The following is a 26,280-nucleotide window of genomic DNA, read 5'->3' as shown; positions in this document are numbered from 1 at the left end:
GTCAAAAGTTAAAATTCAAATTACTTGAGTGAAGATGAAAATCACATTTAACAAGCTGAATGCAACCCCTAATGTATTACTATTATACATCTATAAACAAGTTTTAAAAAGTCAAATGTGCAGATTCCATACATATTTATGTGCAAGCACATATTCACTTTCTTCGCATACAAATGTATCTTTGCATACAAATGTATGCAAAGTGAAAAAAACATTTTAATGCAGTAGTGTTAATACAGCAATCATCAGCAGAAAAATGTACTCACATACCTGTAATTACTGGAAATTTCAGTCAAAAATTTCTGCAGCATTCTGGAAGCCATTAATAAATTTCAAAATATCCCAAAGCAATGACAGTTAGTATTTTAGCACAAAAATACAGTGTGTAACAGTGTTATGTAAGTGACCAATATAGAGGGGAAATGATAAATGAAAAGGTAAACCTACCTTTTATAAAGAAGTATAGCAATAACAATGCAGATGATAAACACCACTGCAAGAACTGGTCCAACAACCCAAATCAAACCTTCTTCCTCATCTGTAATTGGCTGAGGATCAAGATCCATTGACACAACAGGATCTGAATATGGGCTTGTTGCATACATGGTCTGTTGAAATAAAAATGATTCTTATTTAATCATGAAGCAATGCATTAAAATGTTAACTATACCACATCTAAAATAAATGTATAGAAGGTAATGATGCAAAGAACGCAGCAAACTGCAAATGCTATTCTTCTTGAAGACAATATATAAACTTGCAAATTGAACAGTGTTTGTTATCATCATCATTATTTTGTGTTCCACATATTAGCAATGGCCTGCAGACAAATCATGTAGCCAAGTCCTTACAGAACACTTTACAACTTAAGCAGAGAATGAGAAATTGAATAGAACATTGAGAATTATAGCCTACCAGTTACCAATTTTTGGGTTTTGTTTTAGGTTCATACCAGGTTAACACTTTCTGCCTGCACAATATGAAAGGGCACGTTTGACAAAACAAGACTGCTGTAGATAAAAATAAAGGGGACAGAATGCAGGAATTTCCTTGCAAAGGTTCTTAAAACAATAGTACTGTGCATTTTGCTCAGTCAAAAACTGTCTGACAGAATATACCTATACAAGGTGGAGACAACTCAAATTTAACACTGAAAAATGGGAGAATTCATTGTGGAATATGAAGAGAAGCTAAACACTCAGTCTTTCATAAGGGCAAAACTAGAATGATGAATCAATGAGGTTATTGAAAATCTTTGCTTTACTTGATGGTGTAAAGCCAGCTGGCCTAGGATGAAACCCACGATAACAGAACTTTTTTTTTATTTTTGTCTGACCTGAGATTTTTGATCTCTGTCTGAATTCAAACTACCTACTGAGGCTAGCCTCAGTAGAGGCTGAAGAGCCAGCCTATTAAAATGGTATCATTTCAAGAATTCTGAGTTATAGTAAAGTCAAGTGGAAAATTGTTTATACATATTTCTTGCCTGCGCTAGTGTGTCTTCATCAGTAATAAACCAGGATTTGAACTACAGCTCTTGCAAAGGACTTAAAAATCTTGATTCAGTAGTAGACCAGAAATGTCAGCTAAAACAGAATAAGATAACCATTCCATTTATGTTTGCACTGTATTCTGAAAGATGCCCTAAACCGGGACAAGTGTTATCAAAGAAGACATGTTTTTTTACACTTCATTTGGTCTTGTTTTGGGCTCTGGTCTACAACAGTGTCTGGGTTTGGGACAGGATTAGCATTGGTAAAGCTGAGGCACTTTCTGAGTGTTACTGACCTAGCACCTTTGCCAATGATCTCCAGTTATATTATAGCATTTTACTACACCTGGCACCTGGTACCAAAACCTTCCTATGTTTTAAGTCTATGATTGTTGTCTAGAAGCTGGGGAGTCTTTGTGTTCCATTCCTGAACTACCCTAATAGACTAATTTATTTTTTTTTTTCCCCCTCAGGTTTAGTACTCTCAAGAAATAAAAAAAAAAGGTTCATTGCTACATGAAGAAACCTCTTGTATTTCACCTCTTGCTTTGGAGTGGGCAGCAAAAATGCGTGGGAAAAGATACAGAGAGATATTAAGGGCAACAATATAAACACTTACTACCTTTTCATCAATAAATAGGATTTCAATTTTAATTTTAAACCATCCCGTATTAATGACTAATTTAAACTCATTTATTATTTTACAAATTTATCTTATTTTTTCCTTCCTCTTGTTGACATCCTTAACATATTTATAGATTTTAATCATAGGTCTCCCATTTTACTAAGTTAAACAAATTCAGACCTTCCCATGACCTCTTTTAATTCAAGTTCTCTATTCTACCAATCAAGAGAGAAATTTTGTACTCTCTGAATAAGAAGCCTTATGTAAAATGTAACACCTGAATATCAAGAAAAAACATCACTTGCAAGTTATAGCTCATACATCAGTAGAATCTGTAGCCCCAGAAGAAAATCAGCTAGAGAGTTGATACACTGGAGCACTGAAAGTCACTGAAAGCTGAATCTCAACCACCCTTAAAAAATTCTTCACAGTCTGTGACAACCTCATGCTACTCAATCACATAAATGTTTCAGATGGCATGCTGAACCACGTCTTATCCACAGCCTAAGTTCAGTAATGCCTTTTGAAGTATTTCAGGAGTAGAACTCTATACACATTTTGCCATATGTGTCAGTTTACAAACCTATTTCTTCCTGCTTTTTCATACTGAATTCTAACAGAGCAATAAATTTAGGTCATTTATACCTGAATTAATATAACAAGCACAAGAAACTGCACTTCATATCGAGAAGATCCATTTTAGTACAGGTAATTTATGACATAAAGATTTATGGCCACATAACTTTATAGTTAAAAGCTGTCTGCTTTCTCCAATCTGAATCTTTCTGATGCAACACCTTCAGAATTATCTGTTTATGCAGCCCACATCAAAAAGTGAAAAGAGAACTTTTGATTTATGTTAGAGCTTCCAGGAGGCACTTACTTTATTTCCAAATGAAGCTATGTATCATAAAGTATTCAAAGTGGAACTACGTCCTCATTGTAGGCACATTCATTGACACCAAGAAACCAATTGCAGTGTCATACACTGCAAGCATTTGACTAGAATTCAGAATATTGGTGTTGGAGTTTCAAGTGATTGAACCTGCAAATGTATCTGTCAGGTTCAGTTACCAATTAGAAATGTACTGTATTACACACTGTATGTTAAAATGCTATTGTGTATTCAACCTTTCAAAAGTTTTATATCTGTCTTTTGTTTTTTTCTTTTTTAATACATTACTTGCATTAGGTTAATTCATGCATAAAGGGATATAACTACAAAATGAATTAGGTAAAGAGAAATGACAGCTCATTATTTAGTTCACCTCAGGAATTTTCCCTGTTACTGAATTATTTTCTAACTTTCTCAAAATTTACTGATAAAGTTGTTATGGAATAATTGTAACTAAAGAGGGTAGCTGTACATGTCTCTAGTTCAATGGATCTTTCCAAGAACCCTGTATATCCTATACCATTATTCAATGGTAGCATCAAAAGACAGCACTTATACATAGAGAAAGATGCCGCGGTAGAGTTCAGGTCTCAGAAGCTGTGTCCATGGTCAAAAATAATACACAGTGTAATTTTCAAAGGTTCACGACACAGCTAATAAAAGGTGACTCTTAGGTATCAGTTATACACTGAAGTAACACACAAAGGTGCAAAAGAATAGAACAGTTCAAGGAATTAATGGGCACTGAGCCTGAGGCACGTCGCCACAATGCTCTGACATAAAACATCAAAAAAAAAAGCTTTAGAGATTGAAAAACATTAACTAACTTACAGATTCTGAGTGCTCCATTACAGCCAACACAAAGAAGACGTATTCTTGACCACTCTGCAGTTGCTTATTCTCAAATCCACCATAATGCTTCTTATCCCCCAATGTGAATTCCGTAGGAAGAACTTCAAAGTGAGCTGCAATATATGGCTTTAATTCAACTTCCCTCCCAAGGCGAATGCTTCTGCGTTTCCTAGCTATCTCCTTAAGCAGCTTTAGAATGAAGGGAGGGAAAAGAAAGGGGGAGAGAGAGGGGGAGAGAGAGAGAGAGAGAGAGCAAGCATGAACAGAAAGATAACTGTAAACAATTTTAATGTAACTTATTGACAATGTAATGAGAAAATTTAATGCATGACCAGGAATTACAATAAACAATTTATCCACATTTCGTGGGACATTTTGGTATCACTAAAACAATTCTTGCATAATCTTCCAATTTCTTGTCGTTCTTGTTAAGATACAAAAAGACAACTGCAGTGCCCAGACTACAAACACAAAACAATTTTTAGATACTGTTGTGTCTAGGAGGAGGTGGGGAAAGGATAAGAAAACAATATACTTTCTCTGAGGACATATAAATACACATAACACATTCCATATAATCTATTTATTTATCTGATAATCTATCTGATAATCTATCTGATAATCTGTCTATCTATCTATCTATCTATCTATCTATCTATCTATCTATCTATCTCAGTCATAGAACAGAATCATAAAACCACTTAGGTTGGAAGGACCTTTAAGACTGATTCCAGCCATTAATCTAACATTGCCATGCTCACCATTAAACCATGCCCCTAATTGCCAAAACTACACATCTTTTTAAATACCTCCAGGAATGGTGACTGAATAACTTCTTCTGACAAACAGACCTAAATTTGCATCACTGCATTTGCGACAAGATTAGATGCTAGGCGCAGACTTGGAAAAAATATACTAACTAATAAAGGAACTTAAGCTCAGCTAGTATAATCTATTGATGAATTACTGACTAAATCAGAAAAATGCTTCTTCAATACCTTTTTTTTTTTGCTTTAGATATACTAGCATTCCACAAAAATTAGTCTAATTTGATTACAAGGAATCTAAACTTTTCCTGTGTGATAAATGATGACTTCTAAGACCTCTTCATGGTTCCCCTTGTCTTCTGCCTATGAAACTTCTACAGTTTCCTGTAGTCTTATAGTTAAATCACAATTTTTTCTAAGATGACTTAGCTATTTAGTCTTTTTAGTACAGTAACAGTTCCAATACAGTAGATTAGCACAGAAGTCATTGCTGGGAGGGAGAGATAAATCACTGGAGTGAGAAAGAGATAAAAACCCCCCAAACGAACAACTAAAATCTGATCTTAACTATATATATTAATTTCAAAGTACATGTTTAGTCAGGGTAGTTCTCCAAAGAATCACAGTATATGCTGAGCTGGAAGAGATCCTCAAGAATCATTGAGTCTAAGTCCTGGCTCTGGACAGGACAGTCCCAATAGTCACACCATGTGCCAGAGAGCACTGAACTGTCAGGCTGGTGCTCTGACCACTTCCCTGGGCAGCCTGTTCCAGTGCCCAAGCACCCTCTGGGAGAAGAACCTTTTCCTACTATCCAACCTAAACCTCCCCTGACACAGCTTCAGGCCATTCCCTTGGGTCCTGTCACTGTCACCACAGAGAAGAGATCAGTGCCTGCCCCTCCGTGTTCCCCTCATCAGGAAATTGTAACTGCAGTGAGGCCTGTCCTCAGTCTTCTCCAGGATGAACAGAGCAAGTGACCTCAGCCACTCCACATATGTCTTCCCTTCAAGACCCTTCACCATCTTCAATATGCTCTTCTTTTAGGCCTTAGTGAACACATCTTTTTGCCTTCCCTCATGGGATCTTGTATTTTGCATTGACACAATTAATACCTCCAATGCATGTAAAGCAATCTAATATTTACTCTTCTACTCACAAAGAAGCTTTTAATACTGAATGCTTTGATATTCACTTCTCACTGACTAAATTTAAGGTTACAGATACATATGAAAGCAAGCTGTACCACTTGAATTCAGGCTTCCTTAACATTGAGAGCATTTGGATGTTATACTTTCAAAGATCTATGAAGTCAACTGCTTTCCAGCTCTAATGCTGAGTTGGTGCCCTGTTGCAGAGATTTTACATCCAATTTACCTCTATCAATTTCAATGCCATGACACAAAAGCTGGTACTGTGCAATGGATCCCCTGAGCAAAAAAAGAACTGGCCATAATTTGAGACTAGAAATCATTATTCATTACTCAAGGACACTATTCCAATCAGCAGTCCATATTTCTCTTTCATTCTTCCTAAACAGTTTAATGAGCAGCTAGAGTCAATTTGCATCGTATAAAAATGAGGGCAGCAAAAAATGTAATATTGAGGAGATTTCTATTTAGTTACTTCATTGAAGGTGACTCTCACATCTGTTGGTAGCTTCCTATGCCCTGGGTAGAGTCACTAAATGCAGAACATGAAGCAGAGAATAATCAAAGTTTGTTCCAGATTAGATCAGCCCTTGTAGGAACTGCTGAGGGAAGCACTCCGAAAAGTTTGTCTTAGTATGATGCCACAGTTTGTAACAATAGTTGTGCAGAGGGCTGAGCACTGGCTGTCTGGAAGTCTGCCAAAACATGAAGCTAAGTATTGAAGTAGTAACAGTGCACACTGGCTTAAAGTCTCGAGCCACAAACAGGACAGCAGAGTAGAGGCATACAGCCTGTGCCATCACTGAAGGTAACTGACACTTCCATGTACCATTTCCACTGGAATTAAAGTTGTGTGTCTGCCTCAACTAAATTCTTTGTCATATGTTTCCAGATTGCAGCGTATTTACAATTTAGATTGTAAATAACGCATAATAATATGCCAAAGTGCTGTAGGACTACTGCAATCAGAATTAGATTAATATTGAGATGCAAAGAAAAATGTTTGATTTTGATTATTTCTCACATTTGAAATAGCAACAGAAAGTGCATATATTGAAAGAAAATGCAATGCTGAAGTACAGTATTAGAGTGATCAGAAATTGAGTTTTGGCTATGAATGCTAAAAGTTAGCCTGAGTCAAATAAAATTAGTTCAGCTTTTCAAAGGTTGTTGTTGATCACTTATGGCCTGTTAACTTAGGTGTATTTGTGTGTAGATAAAAACTTTGTCTGTAACATTAATTACATATGTGTCCTGGGGTGACTTTATGATACTGGTATCCTCAGTCATCTGGTTTATGTTATATATTAAATTCTGCACCTTTAAGACTGGTTCTGAGAGCAAGAGAAGGGGAAGAAGAAGCTGCAGTTTGTGTTAAAGAAAAACATCACTCCCACACATCCCGCTCCTGGACTGCAGCACGGACAGACAGCGGGACAGAGCTTCTCTCTGGTTTTTAGTTAGTTTTAGCTAGCTGAGGCAGAGGAGTTCCCTGGACCTTTGTTTTTTTCCCTTTTTTCCTGGACCTGTGCAAGCCTGCTCTGGACTGAGCACCCAGCCAAACCCCAGGAGCTCACGCCTGTGGCCCACCGGGGCCTGGGCCTCGGCACTTTCCAGCGCCGGAGGGACTGATAAGAACCTGAGCGAGCCGAGCTACACCACATGAAAAGGACTTTTCTTCCTAGACTTGCCATCCCATCGAACAACAAGAAGTTTTATTATTTAATATTACTCAATTTCTGTTAAATAAACAGCTTTTTCCACTTCTCTCTAAAGAATTTTTTTTTTCTTTTCCCGGACCAGAAAGTGAGGAGGGGCATTTCCCTGGGGAAATCCCCATTTGGAGTTTTCCTTCCTAATTTGCCCTAAACTAGGACAAATACATTTTTGGCACCCAACGTGGGGCAAGAGAAAGTGGAAAAACCTGTACTGATTGTTGGTTGTATTTTTAGTTGTATTTATTCTGTATTAAGATAAAGCAGTGAGTAGCCATGTTGTTTGGATACATAATATCTCTCGGGGTGGAGACCTTCATGTTGGTCTAGTCCCTAGAATTTTTTGAGGTTTTAATACCTGTCTTTGCCCTCTTTCACAGTAGAGAAGCACGGATTAGAATAGTTATTGTGCTTGGCTTGGTGATAATGATTTATAAGAAGTTTATAGAACGACTGAAGTTTCTGTCAGGTATGTTTGGCTTATGGTTTCTTCGCCCGACCCTGCCTCCCAGTCCCAGTAGCACATTTTGAGAGTTTATTAATAATTGTACCCAGTTTGTTAGAAGAAGAGCAGGAGATGAGGCTTTTCAGCCTTTTCTTTCCTTCTTCTCCTTTGAATCTGTTATGTCCCTCTTTGAGAATATCCAGTTTCCCCTGAGTGTTAAGGATACCACTGTCCTGGTAGTTCATCTGTTAAGCTTCCTCTATATGGTCTGCAACTTCTCTAGAGTGAGGGCTGAGATATCCAGAAGAGCCAATGAAACCCCTGCCCCAGAAGTACACTCAGGTGTGAGAAATCCTGAGTAGTGTAGAGAATGGGAGAGAAGTGGCCAAAACTCTATCTCTACACTGATTCATAGATAGTAGCCAATGCTCTGTGGGGATGGCTAGAAAAGTAGAAAAGGGCCAACTAGCAACGCAGAGGAAAGCCCATCTGGGCTGCTGATAAGTAGAAAGACATTGCCACCAAAGTAAAGAAACTGTCTGTGAGAGTCCGTCATGTAAATGCCCATGTCCCCAAGAGTAAGGCTAATAAAGAGCACCGAAACAATGAACAGGTAGATCAGGCTGCAAAGATAGAAGTGTCAAAGATAGACTTAGATTAGCAACACAAGAGAGAGTTGTTCCTAGCTCGATGGGCCCATGACGCCTCAGGTCATCAGAGTAGAGATGCCACCTATAAGTGAGCACGAGACCGAGGGGTGGATCTAACCATGGACAGTATTTCTCAGGTTATTCATGACTGTGAGACATGTGCCACAATCAAGCAGGCCAAGTGGTTGAAGCCCCTCTGGTATGGTGAGCAGTAGTCCAGATACAAGTATAGAAAAGCCTGGCAGATTGACTACATCACACTGCCCCAAACCCGCCAAGGCAAGCGCTACGTGCTCACAATGGTAGAAGCCACCACAGGATGGTTGGAAACCTACCCTGTGCCTCATGCTACAACCCGAAACACCATCCTGGGACTTGAAAAGCAGGTCCTTTGGAGGCATGGCACCCCTGAGAAGATTGAGTCAGACAATGAGACTCATTTCAAGAATAACCTTATAAACACCTGGGCTAGGGAACACGGCATTGAGTAGGTGTACCATATCCCCTACCATGCACCTGCTGCAGGGAAAGTGGAGAGGAACAATGGACTGTTAAAGACTACCTTGAAAGTGTTAAGTAGGAGATCTTTCAAAAATTGGGAGCAGCATCTAGCAAAGGCCACCTAGATAGTTAACACCCGAGGTTCCACCAACCGAGCAAGCCCAGCCCAATCCGAGGCCCTACATATAGTAGACGGAGACAAAGTCCCAGCAGTACATCTCAGAGGTTTGTTAAGAAAGACAGTTTAGATCAATTCTACTTCGAATGCAGACAAACCCATTTGTGAAGTTGTTTTTGCTCAAGGACCGAGTTGCACATGGTGGATAATGCGGAAAGATAGAACAACACAATGTATACCTCAGAGAGATCTGATAGTTAAGTGAAGATCATAAATTAATTCCCTTGTCTGTATATAATATATGTGTTGTAGAATTAAAATATATATATATATATATATTAATTTTGATAATAAGTTGACGATATGGGGATAAGGGGTGAAATGTCCTGGGGTGACTTTATGATACTGGTATCCCCAATCGTTTGGTTTATGTTATATATTAAGTTCTGCACCTTTAAGACTGGCTTTGAGAGCAAGAGAGGGGGAAGAAGAAGCCGCAGTTTGTGTTAAAGAAAAACATCACTCCCCCACATCCTGCTCCTGAACTGTGGTGTCTGCAGCACGGACAGACAGCGGGACAGAGCTTCTCTCTGGTTTTTAGTTAGTTTTAGCTAGCTGAGGCAGAGGAGTTCCCTGGACCTTTGTTTTTTTCCCTTTTTTCCTGGATCTGTGCAAGCCTGCTCTGGACTGAACACCCCAGGAACCAAACCCCGGGAGCTCACGCCTGTGGCCCACCGGGGCCTGGGCCTCGGCACTTTCCAGCGCCGGAGGAACTGATAAGAAACTGAGCGAGCCGAGCTACACCACATGAAAAGGACTTTTCTTCCCAGATTTGCCATCCCATCGAACAACAAGAAGTTTTATTATTTAATATTACTCAATTTCTGTTAAATAAACAGCTTTTTCCACTTCTCTCCAAAGAATTTTTTTTTTTCTTTTCCCGGACCAGAAAGTGAGGAGGGGCATTTCCCTGGGGAAATCCCCATTTGGAGTTTTCCTTCCTAATTTGCCCTAAACTAGGACAATATGGCTGAGTAGACCTCAGGTGAACCTCCAGGTGAACCTCCAGCCTCATTCATGCTTCATATGTAAATGGGGTTGCTGCCAAATATCATTACTTGCTCATTTATTTCCTATTGTGCTCTCTATACACAGATTTCAATAAAATTACTGAATTCATTTAAGGCTTAACTTGGCAACCTTTATTTAGGTTTTACTGCATAGATCTAAAGTTATCCTACCATGTAATACTGCAAATCATAGCATCTTTTTCTATTTCATTTACTTGCATGATGCCTATTTAAAGTCACTAGACCTCATGTTATTAAAAAAAAAAAAGAAGTTTTGAGTTAGTAAAAAAGCACTGTATCTCTAATTTATTTTTTTTTTTCAGATATCAAACATCTAGTCCATTATCTGTTCTTTTAAAACTAGGCACCCATCTTAGTTTCTTTCAGCACTGAGGTTCAAGGGACAGGAAGATTAGGTGACTACAATAAGGCTGAAGAGTCTTTTTGGACTGCTCAGTTATGTAATGGAGTTATACTCCAGAGATGTGTTATTAGCAAATACTTTCCTTCTGACAATCTAAGCAAAGCATTTGGAACAAAGTTCTTTGAAATATCTATTGCCCAACCATTTCTGATACCAGACGCATATCTGAGATCATACTAAAAATATACTTATGCTTATGTATCCCCACTTGACCATCAGGCGCTACTTGCTCAGAGAGTAGTGCTTTTTTGGGGGGGTGGTGGTGATTTTTTTTGTTGTTTTTTTTGTGTGTGTGTGGGTTGTTGATGTTGCTATTTTTTTCCAAATGTATTTATTGCAGCACTGTGTTCACAAGCTTGTCAGGAAAAGCACACTTAATAAAATGCATACTTTCCAAAGCTGGAAGCAAACCAGTCTTTTAAGTAATAGAAAGTGAATGAGTTTGCATGATATGCTATTGCTGCCTGCCTTTAATGTTTTTCCCTACTCAGTTCTTGCTGTATGTATTGGTGGCAATTGTAAAAGATATACCAAAGGGTTTAGTTCTTTATCAGAAATAATTTTAATTTTCCAGTCAATGCCTATCTTATTTCTTCCATCATTAATTCTACAATGTGGTCTCAAGTATATCAACAGAAGTGGGAAACAACCCATCCTAACACAAATATTTCTGAATTAATAAATGCTCTTTATCAATCTGTTATACAGACTAAGGCAACACAACTTGAAGGATGATTAAAATGACCCTTTTTTATGAGAATCAGGAGGAACCATAGAATTTAATTGCCAGAAAGTTCAATGTCATCTAGCACCTATCCTTTAATCTATTAATGCTGCTGAATGTGACTCCACTCTTTAGATGTTAAACGTAGGTGGTAATACTCAATCAGTTTCCATTACTGAATGGATGTGGCTGCCAGGGATTTACTGTTTAACTGTATTTGATGGCACCTATGACTAGAATCATGAGCTGGTGGCATTTACAATCCAAGTTCTTTTAAAGGGAAGAAGTTAATAGATCAAAGCAAGCCATTTCTGCAATGGAATGAAGTGAGATGATCAAATGAAACTGGTCAAGAAGAAACACAGGGTTGAATCTGTTAGTCATAATGCCTTCTTGTTCCTAATATTCTGATTAAGGGTTTTCCCATTGTTGTGACAAGGACTGAAAGAATTCCATTTATATTTTGAACAATTTCTAAAACACTGTTAATTTTGTGAAGATCTTTATTTTCCCTATATTTTGGTGCAAAATTTGAAATTTATATCCGTTTTGTAAATGGCAGGAGAGAAAAGACCCTTTATGCTTGCTCACAGGTGATCAACACTTCCCAGTAATTGTGTTATAGGGAAGCATATAGTGAGGTTATCTCTGTAACATAAAACTCATGAATCCACCAAAAGAAAATAGAAAAATAAATGGGATACAGTCAAAAGAACACTTTATCAGGAGTTAAAAAAAAAAGCCTGATTCTGGTCTTTGAATTGCAGAGATATTACATGTACAAAGCACCACAGCATCTGAATGTCATCTAAAATCTTGGCCAGAATCAACAAGAACAACAACACCATTACTTGTCTTTTACAAAAGTCTCTCATATGGGCCCCTTGAAAGAGCCTTAAAATCATAAATGTTAGCATTACTACAAATTTACAGACTGAAAGAAGAAAGACAAGTGTGCATTAGCTATACTGTCCTTTGGTAAAACAGAAAACGGGGGTGAATATTATACTTCCTGGAATTATTACTATATCAATAACATACTGAATTGATTTCTAGCATTGCTGGGCTTATTTCTTAAATGAAAGCCATTCCCCACCTTGGATGAATGTAATTTATAGTTTCAAATGATGCCATAATGTTGTTCTTTCCCTCCTTGTTCATGCATTTATTTCTGATCACAAACTGTTGGTTAAATGGAGGCTATGTCTCACCAGAAGTATTACAGTATATGACAATCAGGTAAAACCACCACCAGAAGGTCAAATGTTAAACTGAGGTGCAAATTGCAATTTAGCATTTGTTACAGACTTAGTAAACACCCCTCTAATGAACCAGACCTTTATTACAGTTCGTATTGTTGGTGATTAAGCTTCTGCTGACAACTCATTTCACCTCCTGCACTTTTGCATCACTCATTACAATAGTAAAAGAATACAGTAAAAGAATTAGTGTCAACAAGTATCAGATACTTTATGTTCTTTATTGCAATTTAATATCTTTCCTGTCTTCTCATTTAAGTAACTTGAATTTTTGTTTTAGTCTCCAATAGCTAATACAAATATAAATACAAAGTAACCTGACAACCGAAACTTTTAAAACTGGTGATTAATTACCCAAAACTAGCAGGGCTGCTTCTTTAGTAAAGGAGAAGAAAAAAACCCCAAATCATATACAGTACCTCATCTAGTTCCATTTCATCTGGACTCTCCCACGGTTTGATAAACTTTCCACGAGACCTCTTCAAAGGCACAATAACTATGTAATAGCCTCTGTAAATGAAAAAGTTGGACAAAAGTGAAGTTAAATGAAAAGGAATAGATAAATTGATGGAGTGGGTCTGTTTAGAGGAACTTAAGAGAGAAGTGATATGTTGAGAATAAACTTCTGCACATTAATATGTCACTGCAGCCTTCGAAACACAGCTGTAAACATTAACGCTCTTGAAATAACATCAATTGTAAAACATTTGACAAACAAATGGCACCAATTACCTGCCTTTTTGTGTAAACATATAAATATTTATAAAAAACTTTAATTACAATGTATTAAAATGCCGACATAAATTACAAGAGCCATAGGTTATTTGTACTATGCCACCATCACACTGAGAAAAAAACCTCAAAGCCTTAAATTGAAATATATTACCATATATTTAAATCTCAATTACCAACCCATCTTCCCCATTTTAATGTATAATCAGAATTTTAAAAATCTATTTTTTAATGCCAATATCATAATAAAGAGAAAAGAAAGCAAACATGATATACACTGCACCCATACTTTCTTTCCTTTTGGCAATGAAATGCCATTAGCTTTATCTATGTAAGTATTCTGTTCACAGTCATAGGTAAGAGTGCATGATATATACTCTTTATATCTAGGATCTTAAAATTACATGTATCAGTTTTCCTCAGAAATATTTTCCTGGAAAAATTTTCTTTCTCCCCACCAATGGAGACTAGCAAATTATATTTTCTAGTATGATGGAGATCTGGTACTTTCATTGCTTACTTCACAAAGCCTGGATATGTGTCAGGCAGATCCATAACTTCACGCTGCAAAGGGAAGAAGGGAGGAACTTCACAGTGAGAGGGAAGAAGCGTGGAATCACAACAGCAGGACATGCAGGGTAGTATAATATATGTCTTCTTGATAAACACACTTGTCAAAAAGTCAGGCACTCGCCATCTCAGGGGAGAGGGAAAGAAACTGGTTTTCTTTCTTTCTAGTAACAAAAGATTATTAAGGTGTTTCTGGGTCTCATTATGGAAGGTAATTTTAGTGTCTCATGCGCCATCTCCTCTTCCAGTCTACGTTTTTTCTAAAATCCATTCAACCTTCTGCAAAACTATTAATTTTACTCATGCAATGCCGCTGAAAATATTAATTAACAAAAAGGAGCCTACAGAAAAGGAGATGCCTTATAACTGGCTAAAAACTATCTCAGTCTAAGCCAGCTATATAAACTCTTTACCATACCAGGGCAAGCCACTGATCATTTCAATCATCTCTTATTTAAAGCTATTTCCCATATAAGAAATGCAACAAAACTTTAGATTTTCAGCTCCCGTAGAAAGTACATGTATTCATTAATACTCGTATTAAGAAATTTGAGGAAGTTTTCTATGGAAATGCTGAGCTCCAACAGAAACACTGAAACGAAGTGCTGGCCACAGATTTTTAACTGGTGTCCACATGCTGTATTCCAGTATTTCAAAAAATATCTGTGGCATGCATTCTTATAGTGACAATATCATAAATCGTCTTTTAAAAAGATGTAAAACTGTAAAACTGTTTGAACACAGATTTTAAATGTGAACTGGTCTATTAAAAATACTTTGAATAGCAAATTCTAGTGAACACTGACTTAAAAATGTTTACAGTAACAACTTATATACCCTTTCTGTAACAGATGCCTAAGAATCAAGACAAAAAGAAATAAGAACTCGCCCCCATAGGTCTTTCAAACATCAAAGATACATATTCATCTTTTCTTTTCCTTCATCTTTTTATTTTTTTAAGCTAACAGAGTTCATACATTTTTCTTTTCAATCAAGGAACATCCAGCACTTTAATGTAACTTTCACACTTTTTCACTTCCTTCATGAAATTCTCCCTCTCATAACTTTGAAAATCTACCAAGACATTCAGCACACAAAGATTATTTTAAACTGAAACAATAAGTAGATCAATGGTAAGCAGAAAAATGAAAATGTTCACACCAATATGCACTGCTGCAAATTGTGAAGGACAGCAAATTCTGTGATTTTTAGCTAATTGCACAAAACGTAGCACCTTCTGGAAAACATGTTTTATAGTTCACTTCAGTATTTGCTTGCTTGTTTTTAGGGTGGTTTTTTTTTTTTTTTCTGGGAGAGAGGGGAGGGAGGAGAGTGAGAAACAAAGGGTTTATTTGGATATTGTTTTTATCTACTGAGTATTTGAGAGGCCAAACTCTCCCACAAAACTCTGTTTTTACTTAAGATTTTCAAAGATGTAAGAGATTCAGAGAAATACGATCTGTCCTTTACACATAAAAATTGCTTTGGAAATAGCCCAAAATACTAAAAGAAAGAAGAATTGAAAACTTGCTCCCTTGAGATAAGCGAAAGAGGTACATTTTACTAAACATAAGGTAAGCTCTGAACCAATTTCTATGCTGTATCATCATCAAACATTGACAAATAACAACCATCTTTAATTACAAACATTACAAAGGCTTTTATAACATTACCCTCAATCTCATTACCTATACTTCATTAGAGCAATTCACTTTCTGTGTAATTAGTATTATTGAAAAATTCTCAGTACTTCATTGTAAGCTAGGGACAGTCCTGAGCATATAATGTAGCGATAGAGGAGCAGCATGTCTAAAAATGTCAACATAGCTAATTCATTAATTTTTTCTTCCCATACAAAGACTAATGCAGAACAACCTTTTTTATTCTAGCAAACATCAGGTCAGCTTTTCTGTTCAGTCTGTAGCTGCTTTGGTATGCCTGCTCCAAGGGTCAAGTCAACCTTTGTTTGTGTTTTACTTTATCAAGTCTGATCAAATCTTAGAAGATAGATGTACAAGTAGTAGACATATTATTTGCAAAATTTGCAGTTGGACCCTGTAGATTTAATGTACCTTTTCTGACATCATTAGCCTCTTTAACTTTTTTACACTAGAGAAAAACAAGGAAATTTTCTTTTATTCCAGTGCTATCTTCTGCTACTGTTTGATCAGCTATCCTGCACATTTTTCTCTCTGTGCATTCTCTGCCTCATAAATCTTTTTAGACTCATTCCATCTTCAGTCTTCCTTAGCTGCATTTGTTACTGACCGCATCTTACTCAATCTAATGATAATGACTACATTTTTCAGTTTTTCATCCTTTTAATGTTTCAAAGTCATTTATTTATTGACCTTACCCGCCTCAAAATCTTCAGTCAGTAATGAAAAAGGGGGCAGCTTTCTAGAAAGCTGTAAAAATCCACCAGGGAGAAGACAAGTTGAATCCTCATCATTTAATGACTGGCACATTTTCCTCCCCATTTCCTTTACATTACATATGGGAACCTTACAGATCAACAAGAATCACTATAAGTAGAGCACTATTACTATAAGTAATAACATTTATTGATTGCATCATGCTTCATGTTTTCCTGGCAAATCATTATTATCTAACCTTTCTAATCCCTGCTGACCATGTTCTTTCAGGTCTTTAGTCCTGCTTCTGTTTAAATTTCCACACCACCTGTTCGCTTCCAAAATCTATGTAACTACTAGAAAACTTCCAATTTTTTAGCAAAATCTCTTCTTCTCTTTCTGAGGCCAATGGAGAGGACAAGGTATTTTTATCCTGATAAAAAAAAAATCAGAATTAAGTAATCTGAATTACTTTAAGTGCAGTACCAATTCTTTAAAACTCCACATAATTCTTGAATGACTGAGTATGAGTACGTCAAGGAGCTACAGCAGGGCAGTTATGCGTTGATGGGTAATCCATACTTTTTGAGATGATGTATAGCTCAAAATAAAACAGGTTTTCTGCATCCCTCATTTTGCAATCCATGATGCAAACTCTGTGATCTGTACACTGAGAAAAATCTGCAAACTGAAAGATAATCAGTCTCCATACAAGTTGTACATATGTGGCTATATGACAAACTTAAGAGTTCTAGCTGGAACAGACATATAGTCAGTTCTATTAATATTGAATAGATTCATCATCTATTCATATTACCTCACTACTTCAGGGCTGACAAAAAGTTAAAACAAATTAAGGGTATCATCCCACTGATATGCTTGGGACATTAACTGCCTGACTAGGAAGCCTCTTCCAGTTTGGAAACACTCATAGTAAACAAATGCTTCCTAACACATCTGAACCCTGATGCAGCTCTGAGGCATTGCCTCATGTTCTACATAGGGATCTCAGGAAGAAGTGATCAGCAACTCCTTTCTCACTTCCCCTTCTCAGCAAGCTGCAGAGAGCAAGGAGGTCAGCCCTTAGCCCTCTTCTCTCCAAACTAGACAAGCTCAAAGCCCACAGCAGATCCTTTCAGGACACTCATTTCAGTCCTTCCATTGGCTTTGCTGGATGTACTCCATCTTTACAACAGAATTTGACACTTTTCTTAATTTTCATGCCACTCATGACTGCACATTGTTCCAATTTATCTGTATGCTTCTGCAAGGCCCCTTGTCCCTTGAGAGAGTCAACAGCACCTCACAGTTTATCAAATATTAAACTGATATTAGGTCAAACACTACTGCAGAGTACTGTAGTCTCTGTACTGTTATAAAGAATAAAACTGTAGTCCACCACCAAGAGTTAGAATGATCATCTCTCTGGAGTTAAAAACAATGGTATGTCATTCATACTCACTTTATGTTCTCATTAGAGGGTACTTCTGGAAGCTCCACAGTTATCATGCCATCTAAGTTGGTCTTTCCAATGAAGACTGGCTTTGTGCGAAGCACGTCTGGTGCAGTCTTTGCAGTAACTCTGTGCTGAAGACCCCCAGCACTATTCCCTCTGTTTGTCAGGACAAATGAATATGATGTCTCTGGCTTCAAGTTTGTGATCAGCTTTTGAGTAGCTCGTCCATCAACTTCCATTTTCCCATCATCATAAAGGATCTAAGTTAATACACAAAGGTGGTTTGTGTTACTAGGAGAAGGCAAATGCTGTCACACTGAATTGGGCAATCAGGCTAGCGATAAATTTAAATAATAAATAAATTTAAATTTATTGGGAAATTTTAGGGTGTAAAACAGTACTGAATTCACTGCTGCAAGTAAACTGCTCACTTTCAGGGGAAAAAAAAAAAAAAAAGTACTACATTAATATATAGCAATGTAAACACTCCTGAAATACAGTGTCACTTTTTCAAAGTAAGCAGCTTTGCTTGAACCCAGAATTTAAAGCAAGGTACTCTTGTTAAAATTAGGTTGACTTTTTCATTCATACTCCTTATTTAGAAAGGTTTTTGTACCATTTAGTTCCTAAATATTCTAAAATTTTAGTTCCTAATATCCTAAAATACTGTTCTTTACTTGCCACTGCCTGAGATGACACAAGTGATTAAGATTGAAGCAGAACAAATGCCAGGCAGACTGCATGTTACACTGAGTCTCTGTACCTGGATAAAGCTATAGCTAGCGGAGTAAAAGAACTGCAAATCAAAAATGTGCCATTGTACATTGAGGAGACAAAACCCAAAACGGTACTCAATTGCATTTGCCATGGAAAGGACTAGAGAAAAAGAAGAAAATTTTTCTTTCACTCTTTTCTTTAAAATACTGTAGTGGAAAATGAAAAATTAGCAATCTTAGAAACAATGATACCCCCAATACATGTTCATTATACATGCTCAGTAAGCTACCTAATCAGGTAAATACATTGTCTAATTTCTGTTTTTTTCTCTTGTACAAATGGAAAGTAACTTACTTTGAAAGGCAGAGCTGAATTGTAGTTTTCTGGAATTTCCCAGGACAGCAAAACAGAAGTCTTCATTACTGCTTTAACATGAAAATTTTTTGCAAACACTGCTGGAAAAAAAAAACCAATGTATATAAACAACATCTTGGAGCTCAGATCTTGTCTATTTCCACTGCTACTTGGGAGTATTAGCTTTCCATTTAAGTAAAAAAATCAATAAGGATTCAATTCTCCTACCTGTTTGCTCATATTTAAATATCACATTTAAGCTGTTCTCACTCTTATCTAGTGACAAGCCAATACACACATTTGCCTTACCTGAAAATATTGTGAAGAAGTTAGCCAGAACTTGCTTGGCAAGGGACAACTGAATTCTAAGGCATCCAAAACATATTAAGATTTGCATACTTTACCTTTTGTGTTTGATGAACCTATTTTTATGAATGGGCCAGTCAGTTTTATTTACACCTTCAAAAACACTGATATCCAAAGACCGATACTCCTTTAAAGGTCAACGCCATAAGCAGACAAATCCTACCTTGATCCACGGGTAGTGTCCTGAACTGGACACTTGGACTATAGGGACCAGGCCCTTTGCTTGTGTGGGCACGTACTTTTACATCATAAGTGGTATCTGGTTTTAAGCCAGAAAGTGTCATAGTGGTATCAGCAGGAACAACAGGGAGTTCAACTGGCTGGTAAGCAACATTGATATCTCTGTACAAGATGGTATACTTGGTGATAATGCCATTTCTTTCTGCCAAGAGTGGCATCTGCCAAGTTAATTGAACTGATGTAGAAGTAGAGCTTTCCGAGTGGAGATTTTGGGGAAATCCACTGGGTACCTCTTCAGGAACAGAAATCTCTTTAACCATCTCCTCCCCAAAGCCCACTTTATTTCTAGCTGAGAGCCTGAAGATATAAGAAGCTCCTTTGTGAATGTCTGTGGCCGTGAAGTGATCTTCCTTCTCTGAGAACTCCATGGTTGTTAATGTATCCATGTCTTTGCGACCGAACTTCAGGCGATAGCCCTGCAGCGGGCCAAAAGTTTCCACAGGAGGATGCCACTGAATTAGAGCCGTGTTCATCTGTGTGTGGCTAATCACAAGCCGAGGTTTGCCTGGAACTGTAGCACAATGTTATTTAAAGAGGATAGATATAAACACAATTGCATGTACAATTCTTGAGGCTAGTTTTAGCAGGAATAGGGATATATTTTATCTTTCCTCACTCTTAGTTCCAATTATGGCTATCCTAATGAAGAAATAGTGTCTGGCTCCTGTACTATTTAGTCATACAGTATAAGGAACTGCAACAGTAGAGATGTTTTTTTGTCTTCTTCCCTTACCATTATTTCTAAATACAGAGCACATTCAGAGGCACAGGATCTAGAAACACAAATCAAGAAGTAAAACTTCCAACAAACGTCTTATGAATGGTCCTGTCTCACAAATCCTTGTTTGCAAAAAAAAAAGAAAAAAAAAAGTACTGTCATAAGTTTTCATGTGTTTACTTCAAGGCACATTTCCTGTAAATGGGAAAATAATTAATGAAGAAATAACAAGTTCCTAGATGAGTTTAACATAACTTTTATCATTTATAGTTAAAATGGGGCAGAAGTCAGAACAACCTTGCCCTCAGAAATGACTACTGCACGATAGAATCCTGTCATTCTAGTTTCCATAAACAAATCACTTCCACCTCCACTGTTACAGTGTGGAGAGGTAGCACAGGTTGGAATTTAATATTTTCCAGCATAGTGTATCACATATGATTAATTTTCCAGCATGGTTTTTGTGCACATGACCTGGATTTCTTCTGAAGAAGGCTAAATTGGTAGCTCTTCTTAACTTATACACTACATAAGTAATAATCTTAACTGGGACCCATTGGTCCAAACTGGCGATTTGTCTTTTAGGGAAGTTCAGACTGCAAGTGTGTTACAGACATTGAGGAGGAACTGAATTGAATTAGTCCTAATCAAACCAGAAATGTCATTACACAATTTATATAGTGTACATTTTTGGAGTCCCAGTATGAATTCTCATTTACTGTTTTTATTTAATTAATTAATTACTTTTAATTTATTCACACCATTTGTATATATTTAATTTATATTTTCATTAATACTTCTATTTTTAAAAAGACTGTTTCTATCGCAGAGATTTATTTGATAATGAAGCATATCCATAACTATTCAGAAATTTGGTGTTCATTCCATACCAATGAATGACAGAGACCATAATAATTTTGGTCAAGAGACCAGAATAACTTTGGGAGTAGTTCTGCAATGACAACAGAGTCTTCAACAAAGACTAATTAGTTTCACCTGCTTTCGAAGTCTTCCCATGTGAATATAACTGCTACACTGTGAGCTCTGGTTCCTGTATTTAAACACTTCAATAGATTTTATTACTTATCTTTAGTTCTCAGGCACTATCACCAGCAAATCAGATTGTGATTGTCAGAAAGTCTAACTACCAATCCATAAAGAATTAGGAATAAGAAGGGAAGAATGGCATGCCTTGAAAAAAATTCTGCATTTACTAAACTCTTTCCTCATTACATCTGTCACAAGTCATGACCTTGTTTCTAATTTTATAGAAATTATAGGTAGGTTTTACAGAAGTTTTCAAAATATCTTTAAATTTAAATGTTGAGTTCACCTGGCAGCATTATTGTGGAATCCTGTGCGTGTTTTCTCACACCTTCTGCTGTGTAAAGAACATATCTCTGGTTTGTTCTGACTTTTTCTCATTGATAACTAAAAGAGAAGGCCATGATGAAAGCCTTTTGCAGACCATATTTTTCTTTGCATTCTAACTAGTACTGGCAGCAGAGTAGCAGAGGAAAGAATAGTTTACATAAAAAGACTAATACTCCTTCAGCTTCCTAAAGAAGAGATTACTGAAAGGGATAACTGAATTATTTCTGCAATAAATTTTTTCTTTTGCTCTTGTGGCAGACTTCAGAATTAGAGCTACATTTTAACTTCTCAGAACCAGGAACTAATAAAGTTTGCTTATCCAATAAAATGCCCTGTGACTTAAATAGTAAATGACAATGGTCAGAGTTTTTTTTAATACCATAAAGCCTATCTGATGTTGCAAAGCAGATAAATTTCTTTTTATTTCCAGACAGCTTTCAGTTAACAGTTACTTTCAGAATGATTTACTTATGAATATTATAATCTTTTAGGACAAATGACAGGTTTCTGTACAGTTGCATATACAGTTATGCCACCAAATAGCTCTGTCTAGAAATTTCTGGTAATAACCTGAATTTTTCATGAGCCTAAAAGAAGTGACATTTTTCATAAAATAAAATATATTCTCTGATCTAGTGAAAGCCTCTTCCACTAGTACATAGCAAGACATCTCTCACATACCCCTTTGCATCAGACATTTCTGCTGCAATGGCTTGCCGCTACTAGTAGAAGCTCATGCAAGCTGCTTTTGCCAAATTACCAGAAGTAATTTGTTTCTGTTAGATGCTATAAAGTACACCACCGTCTTAATACAAACTGTTTTCTCTTAGCTGTAATCTGTGTTTCAAGAGAGCGGTCCACTATGAGAGTAAATGTACCTTGACAAGTAATAGACAAGCTATTGTCCTATGAGATTCTTCAACTACTGTGACATAGAAATTAAAGGTCTGATTAAAATCTTCATAAAAATCGTATGTCACTGACTAGTAAGTCTTCATTTTTATCAAGGTCTTGTTAATCATTCATTTTGTAACTTCTGCCCCAAGTAATTTAATAAGTAATTTGGTTTAAAAATATTCAGTTACAGTTTTTATTCCATCTGAGAACATAAGACAAATCCATACTCTTGAATGTAAATATCAACAGCGTTCTGTGACTTTACTAATAACTGAGTTACCATACTGTAGGCTTACCTATGTTTGGTGAATCTTTCCTGCTTGAAAATGTAAATCACTCTTTTGTATCACTAACTGGACAGCTGACTGGTTACTTATTTTGTCTGAATACATTACAGATAGCTTCTCTAGCAATTGTTCAGATATCTATTCTCTTTTCATATCTTTTATGAACATAATCTCAGTCAATCTTATTCAAACTTTAAAAGTTAAACTAGAAAGTCAGATCCATCATTTTCTTTATCATAGTATTCCAATAGCACCTTTCTAGAAAAAAAAAAAAAAATCAAATGGAAACTCAAAATGTATAGGAGACTGCATTACAGACCTACAACCCTTTGGTGTTAATGCATCGTTCCTTCCCTTGTGGTGATGCATTCTCAGAGATAGTGAGCAGGAAGCTCTTGGTACTGACTATTCAATGTCTATTTTTCCAAAAATCTGCATACAAATTTTTCTTACAGAAACAGGCCAAACACAGCAAGCTGTAACACCAAGTGAAGAGATTTCATAAAGTCTGGGATTTATGAAGGAGCAAAATGGTAACTAACTGTTAACCCAGGGAACAAGCATTACTTGTTCATAGGGTTAAGCAGACAAGAACAGTGTAATACAGATTACATTTACAGACATGCTTCTGATTCTCTATTGCTTTTCAGACAAGTTTATATGGAACATAGGATTTGTTCTGTCTTTTTAAATTAGAAGCATCAGAGATCTTGGTAGAATGACACATGAACAGTCAATAAGGACTAAATGCAGTGAAACTTTAAGTTTTGCAAGCATATTTGCATAACCTACGTTTATGTCTAGGAACTAATAAAATCATAATTTGTATAATTGTGTTTATTTAAATTGCTAATTGAACTTAAAAAAAAAGACTAATGGATCAAGTGCTTTTTTTTTTTCTTAAATAAAGTTCCAGCACATACCAGAAATATATATCATATTTTTTTCTCAGAGTATGAGAATTCAGGAAAAATAAGAAGTTACACAGTAAATTTCAGCAATAGCCAAAAGTATTGATTAGAATGTATTCTACAATTCTCTGAAATGAAACATTGTGCATCTAGCCACCAAGACTGAGATCTTTCCAAGGAATCTAACATGAAAAGGTTGTAGATGGTTTTGATATTAATACAGGATATGTTCTGCATTCAGTGATTGTTTTAAAAATTGAATCAATCATTATAAATACAAATATATATGCCTTTTGGATTTTATCTATTAGCATAAACAAAACATTGTTATTCATAGAGCTTGTAATGGTGCTACATGTGATTGTAATAGAATATCCTTAATGGCTGCACTACAAACCCCTGAAAATGAACACAATACCTACAGATTGTGAACACCTGTAGGTAAGCATCACACTAAACCTGTGGTGGCATCAATTGGTTAAGCTGTGCCACAGTGACCCATTAAAAAAAAAAGAAAATGTTCCTTATCTAAAAGCAGTTTGATTCATCCCACCTGTTCTAACTGCTGTATTGGTTATGCAGTCAAGATATCCAGAGTTTAGTACCACCTGAGATCAAATGCAGACTGAACAGGCAGGGTGTATTTTGCCCCAGTCATTCCTTAAATTACCCCTGAATCCATATAGGCTTCAGGATTTCACAGGATGGAGTTTCACTCTGTTTTCCAATTCTCTGCCTTAATAATTACATAATTATGAGATAAGTTGTGAATGTCATACAGATGGGTTCTTTCAATGTTTTCCTGGAAGGCAGCAGTGTTGCTACTTTCATGAAGATCATGAAAGCCCTTTACAACTTTTACAAAAATATCCTTCTCAGGTCCAAATTTCTATTTTTTCCTCTCAAAGAAGACACCAATAATAGTGGAAGAGCTACTAAAAACTATGAAATCACCTCATCATGGACCTAAGAAAGGCACAAAGGGAGTCACTGGCTCTATTTTTATCTAAATAAATGAAGGTCCAAATACTGAAACAGAATATCCTATGTCCTAGAAACACTTTTCACACAACAGGAGATTTCTAAATAGTAGGAACAAAACAGCAACAGAAGAGAGCAAAAGATTCATTCAGAGCTTAATTTGTATGTAAGTATTACCTGCACCAGTAGTAGATACAAGTTTGGGTTTGCTGCGTGCTCCATCACCTTTAGTTGTATAGGCTGTCACAGTGAAAGAGTATGTGGTCTCAGGCTGAAGCCCAGAAATTATCATTTCCTAGGATGAAATAAAATAAGAACAATTAATTTAAAACAGATTGTTTGCCAGGAGAATGCAGAATCCTTTAGAAACCCCATTTACATCACATTTTTGAGCTACTGGCAGTGATAGCAAGCATTAGAGTGTCACAACAGACTGTACTGGGTGAAATAATGCAAAACATTTCACAAACTTAAGCAATAGGACAGCACACCTCTAAGTAGTATGCCTCAGGTAGTTTAAAGCGAAAGGCCAAAGGCTTAGTGGTGTGAACAGTGAAAAAAGTCTTCAGAAATACCCTGCCTGAGGAATATTACTGACATTGTGAAACGTGCACATGTAGACAAGAGAAACTCTGTTTAACTTAGTCATTAACAGGGTATCACTGATCTAGATGTAAAATGCCTAGTAAGAAAAATGTTGCATTTACACGCCCACTTTGTAAGCAATGATGGTGTAGCTGAACAAAAAAGTCTTGTTTTTTCCATAACACTTTCATTGCAACCTGTATCACTGGGTAGACTGTGCTTCACAATATCTGAAAAGACTTTGGAAACCACTAGCCCTTCAGGTCTAAAAGAACTATGTCAAACACCACTAAAAATCTGGACAAGGGATAGATATGATGGCCCTCAGGTGACAGCAGCTACAAAGCAAGTAGCTCTTCAGCTAGAGCAAAGCAAAGCAACAACATCAAACTGTATATATCACAGCAAAGGGGTATTTTTTCCACACATGTGTGCACACATACACGCACACAGAAGATGCTGAATGGTGTATGAGAAACATACTACACTTATGTCCTGCTACAAGGACAGCAAGAGGAGTAAGTTTTGACACTAATAATATAAATAAATCTTATACACCAATATAAAGGGACAGTCTTCAGAGATAACTGATGGGCCCAGAGTCCCCAACTTCCAGCCTGTAACTCCTTTGCATTTTTATATGCCTGAATGAACTTGCACTAAATTTCAGTGCTGCCAGAGGGATGGTGTATTTATACATCTAGAATAAATAGCAAATGTGCAATCACACATCCCTCAGATGCAACAGCCATGAAAAGTTAATATAAAAATCATGGGCCAGACTATTCATAGTATATGGATTTTTCAAGATAGTGGATATGAGCTTAGTAAAGATGTGATTAGAATTCAGCATTTTATTTACAGTCAGTTATTAGCAATATAGAAATAAATAGGAAATGAGCAGAATGAGTGGGCAAAATAGGTCAAATAAAAAAAAAAAACAAACCCAAACAACAAAATGAAACAACATATAACAATCTCCTATCAAAAGATCCCCTTCTTAGACTCTATCTCAGAATTGAATTGAATGACTTCGTATCTTTTGTAAGA

At 36.5% G+C, this 26,280-nt stretch overlaps 1 protein-coding gene across 1 annotated transcript in view; it reads right to left on the bottom strand.

Moving 5' to 3' along the window:
• PTPRD (protein tyrosine phosphatase receptor type D) overlaps positions 1-26,280 on the bottom strand; it is a 382,186-nt gene that overhangs the window by 97,146 nt on the left and 258,760 nt on the right. The window contains exons 17-23 of the mRNA XM_058827273.1: positions 24,823-24,940; positions 19,401-19,988; positions 18,872-18,972; positions 17,807-18,060; positions 13,108-13,198; positions 3,844-4,053; positions 448-608 (exon numbers count right to left, since the gene is read on the bottom strand). Coding sequence (XP_058683256.1) covers positions 448-608; positions 3,844-4,053; positions 13,108-13,198; positions 17,807-18,060; positions 18,872-18,972; positions 19,401-19,988; positions 24,823-24,940 — 1,523 coding nt within the window. The remainder of the gene's footprint in view (positions 1-447; positions 609-3,843; positions 4,054-13,107; positions 13,199-17,806; positions 18,061-18,871; positions 18,973-19,400; positions 19,989-24,822; positions 24,941-26,280) is intronic.

Source organism: Poecile atricapillus, chromosome Z (assembly GCF_030490865.1).
Source record: "Poecile atricapillus isolate bPoeAtr1 chromosome Z, bPoeAtr1.hap1, whole genome shotgun sequence".
NCBI classification, from domain to species: domain Eukaryota; kingdom Metazoa; phylum Chordata; class Aves; order Passeriformes; family Paridae; genus Poecile; species Poecile atricapillus.
The sequence above is the reverse complement of the archived record's forward strand: the minus strand, read 5'-3'. Positions and strand labels throughout refer to the sequence as shown.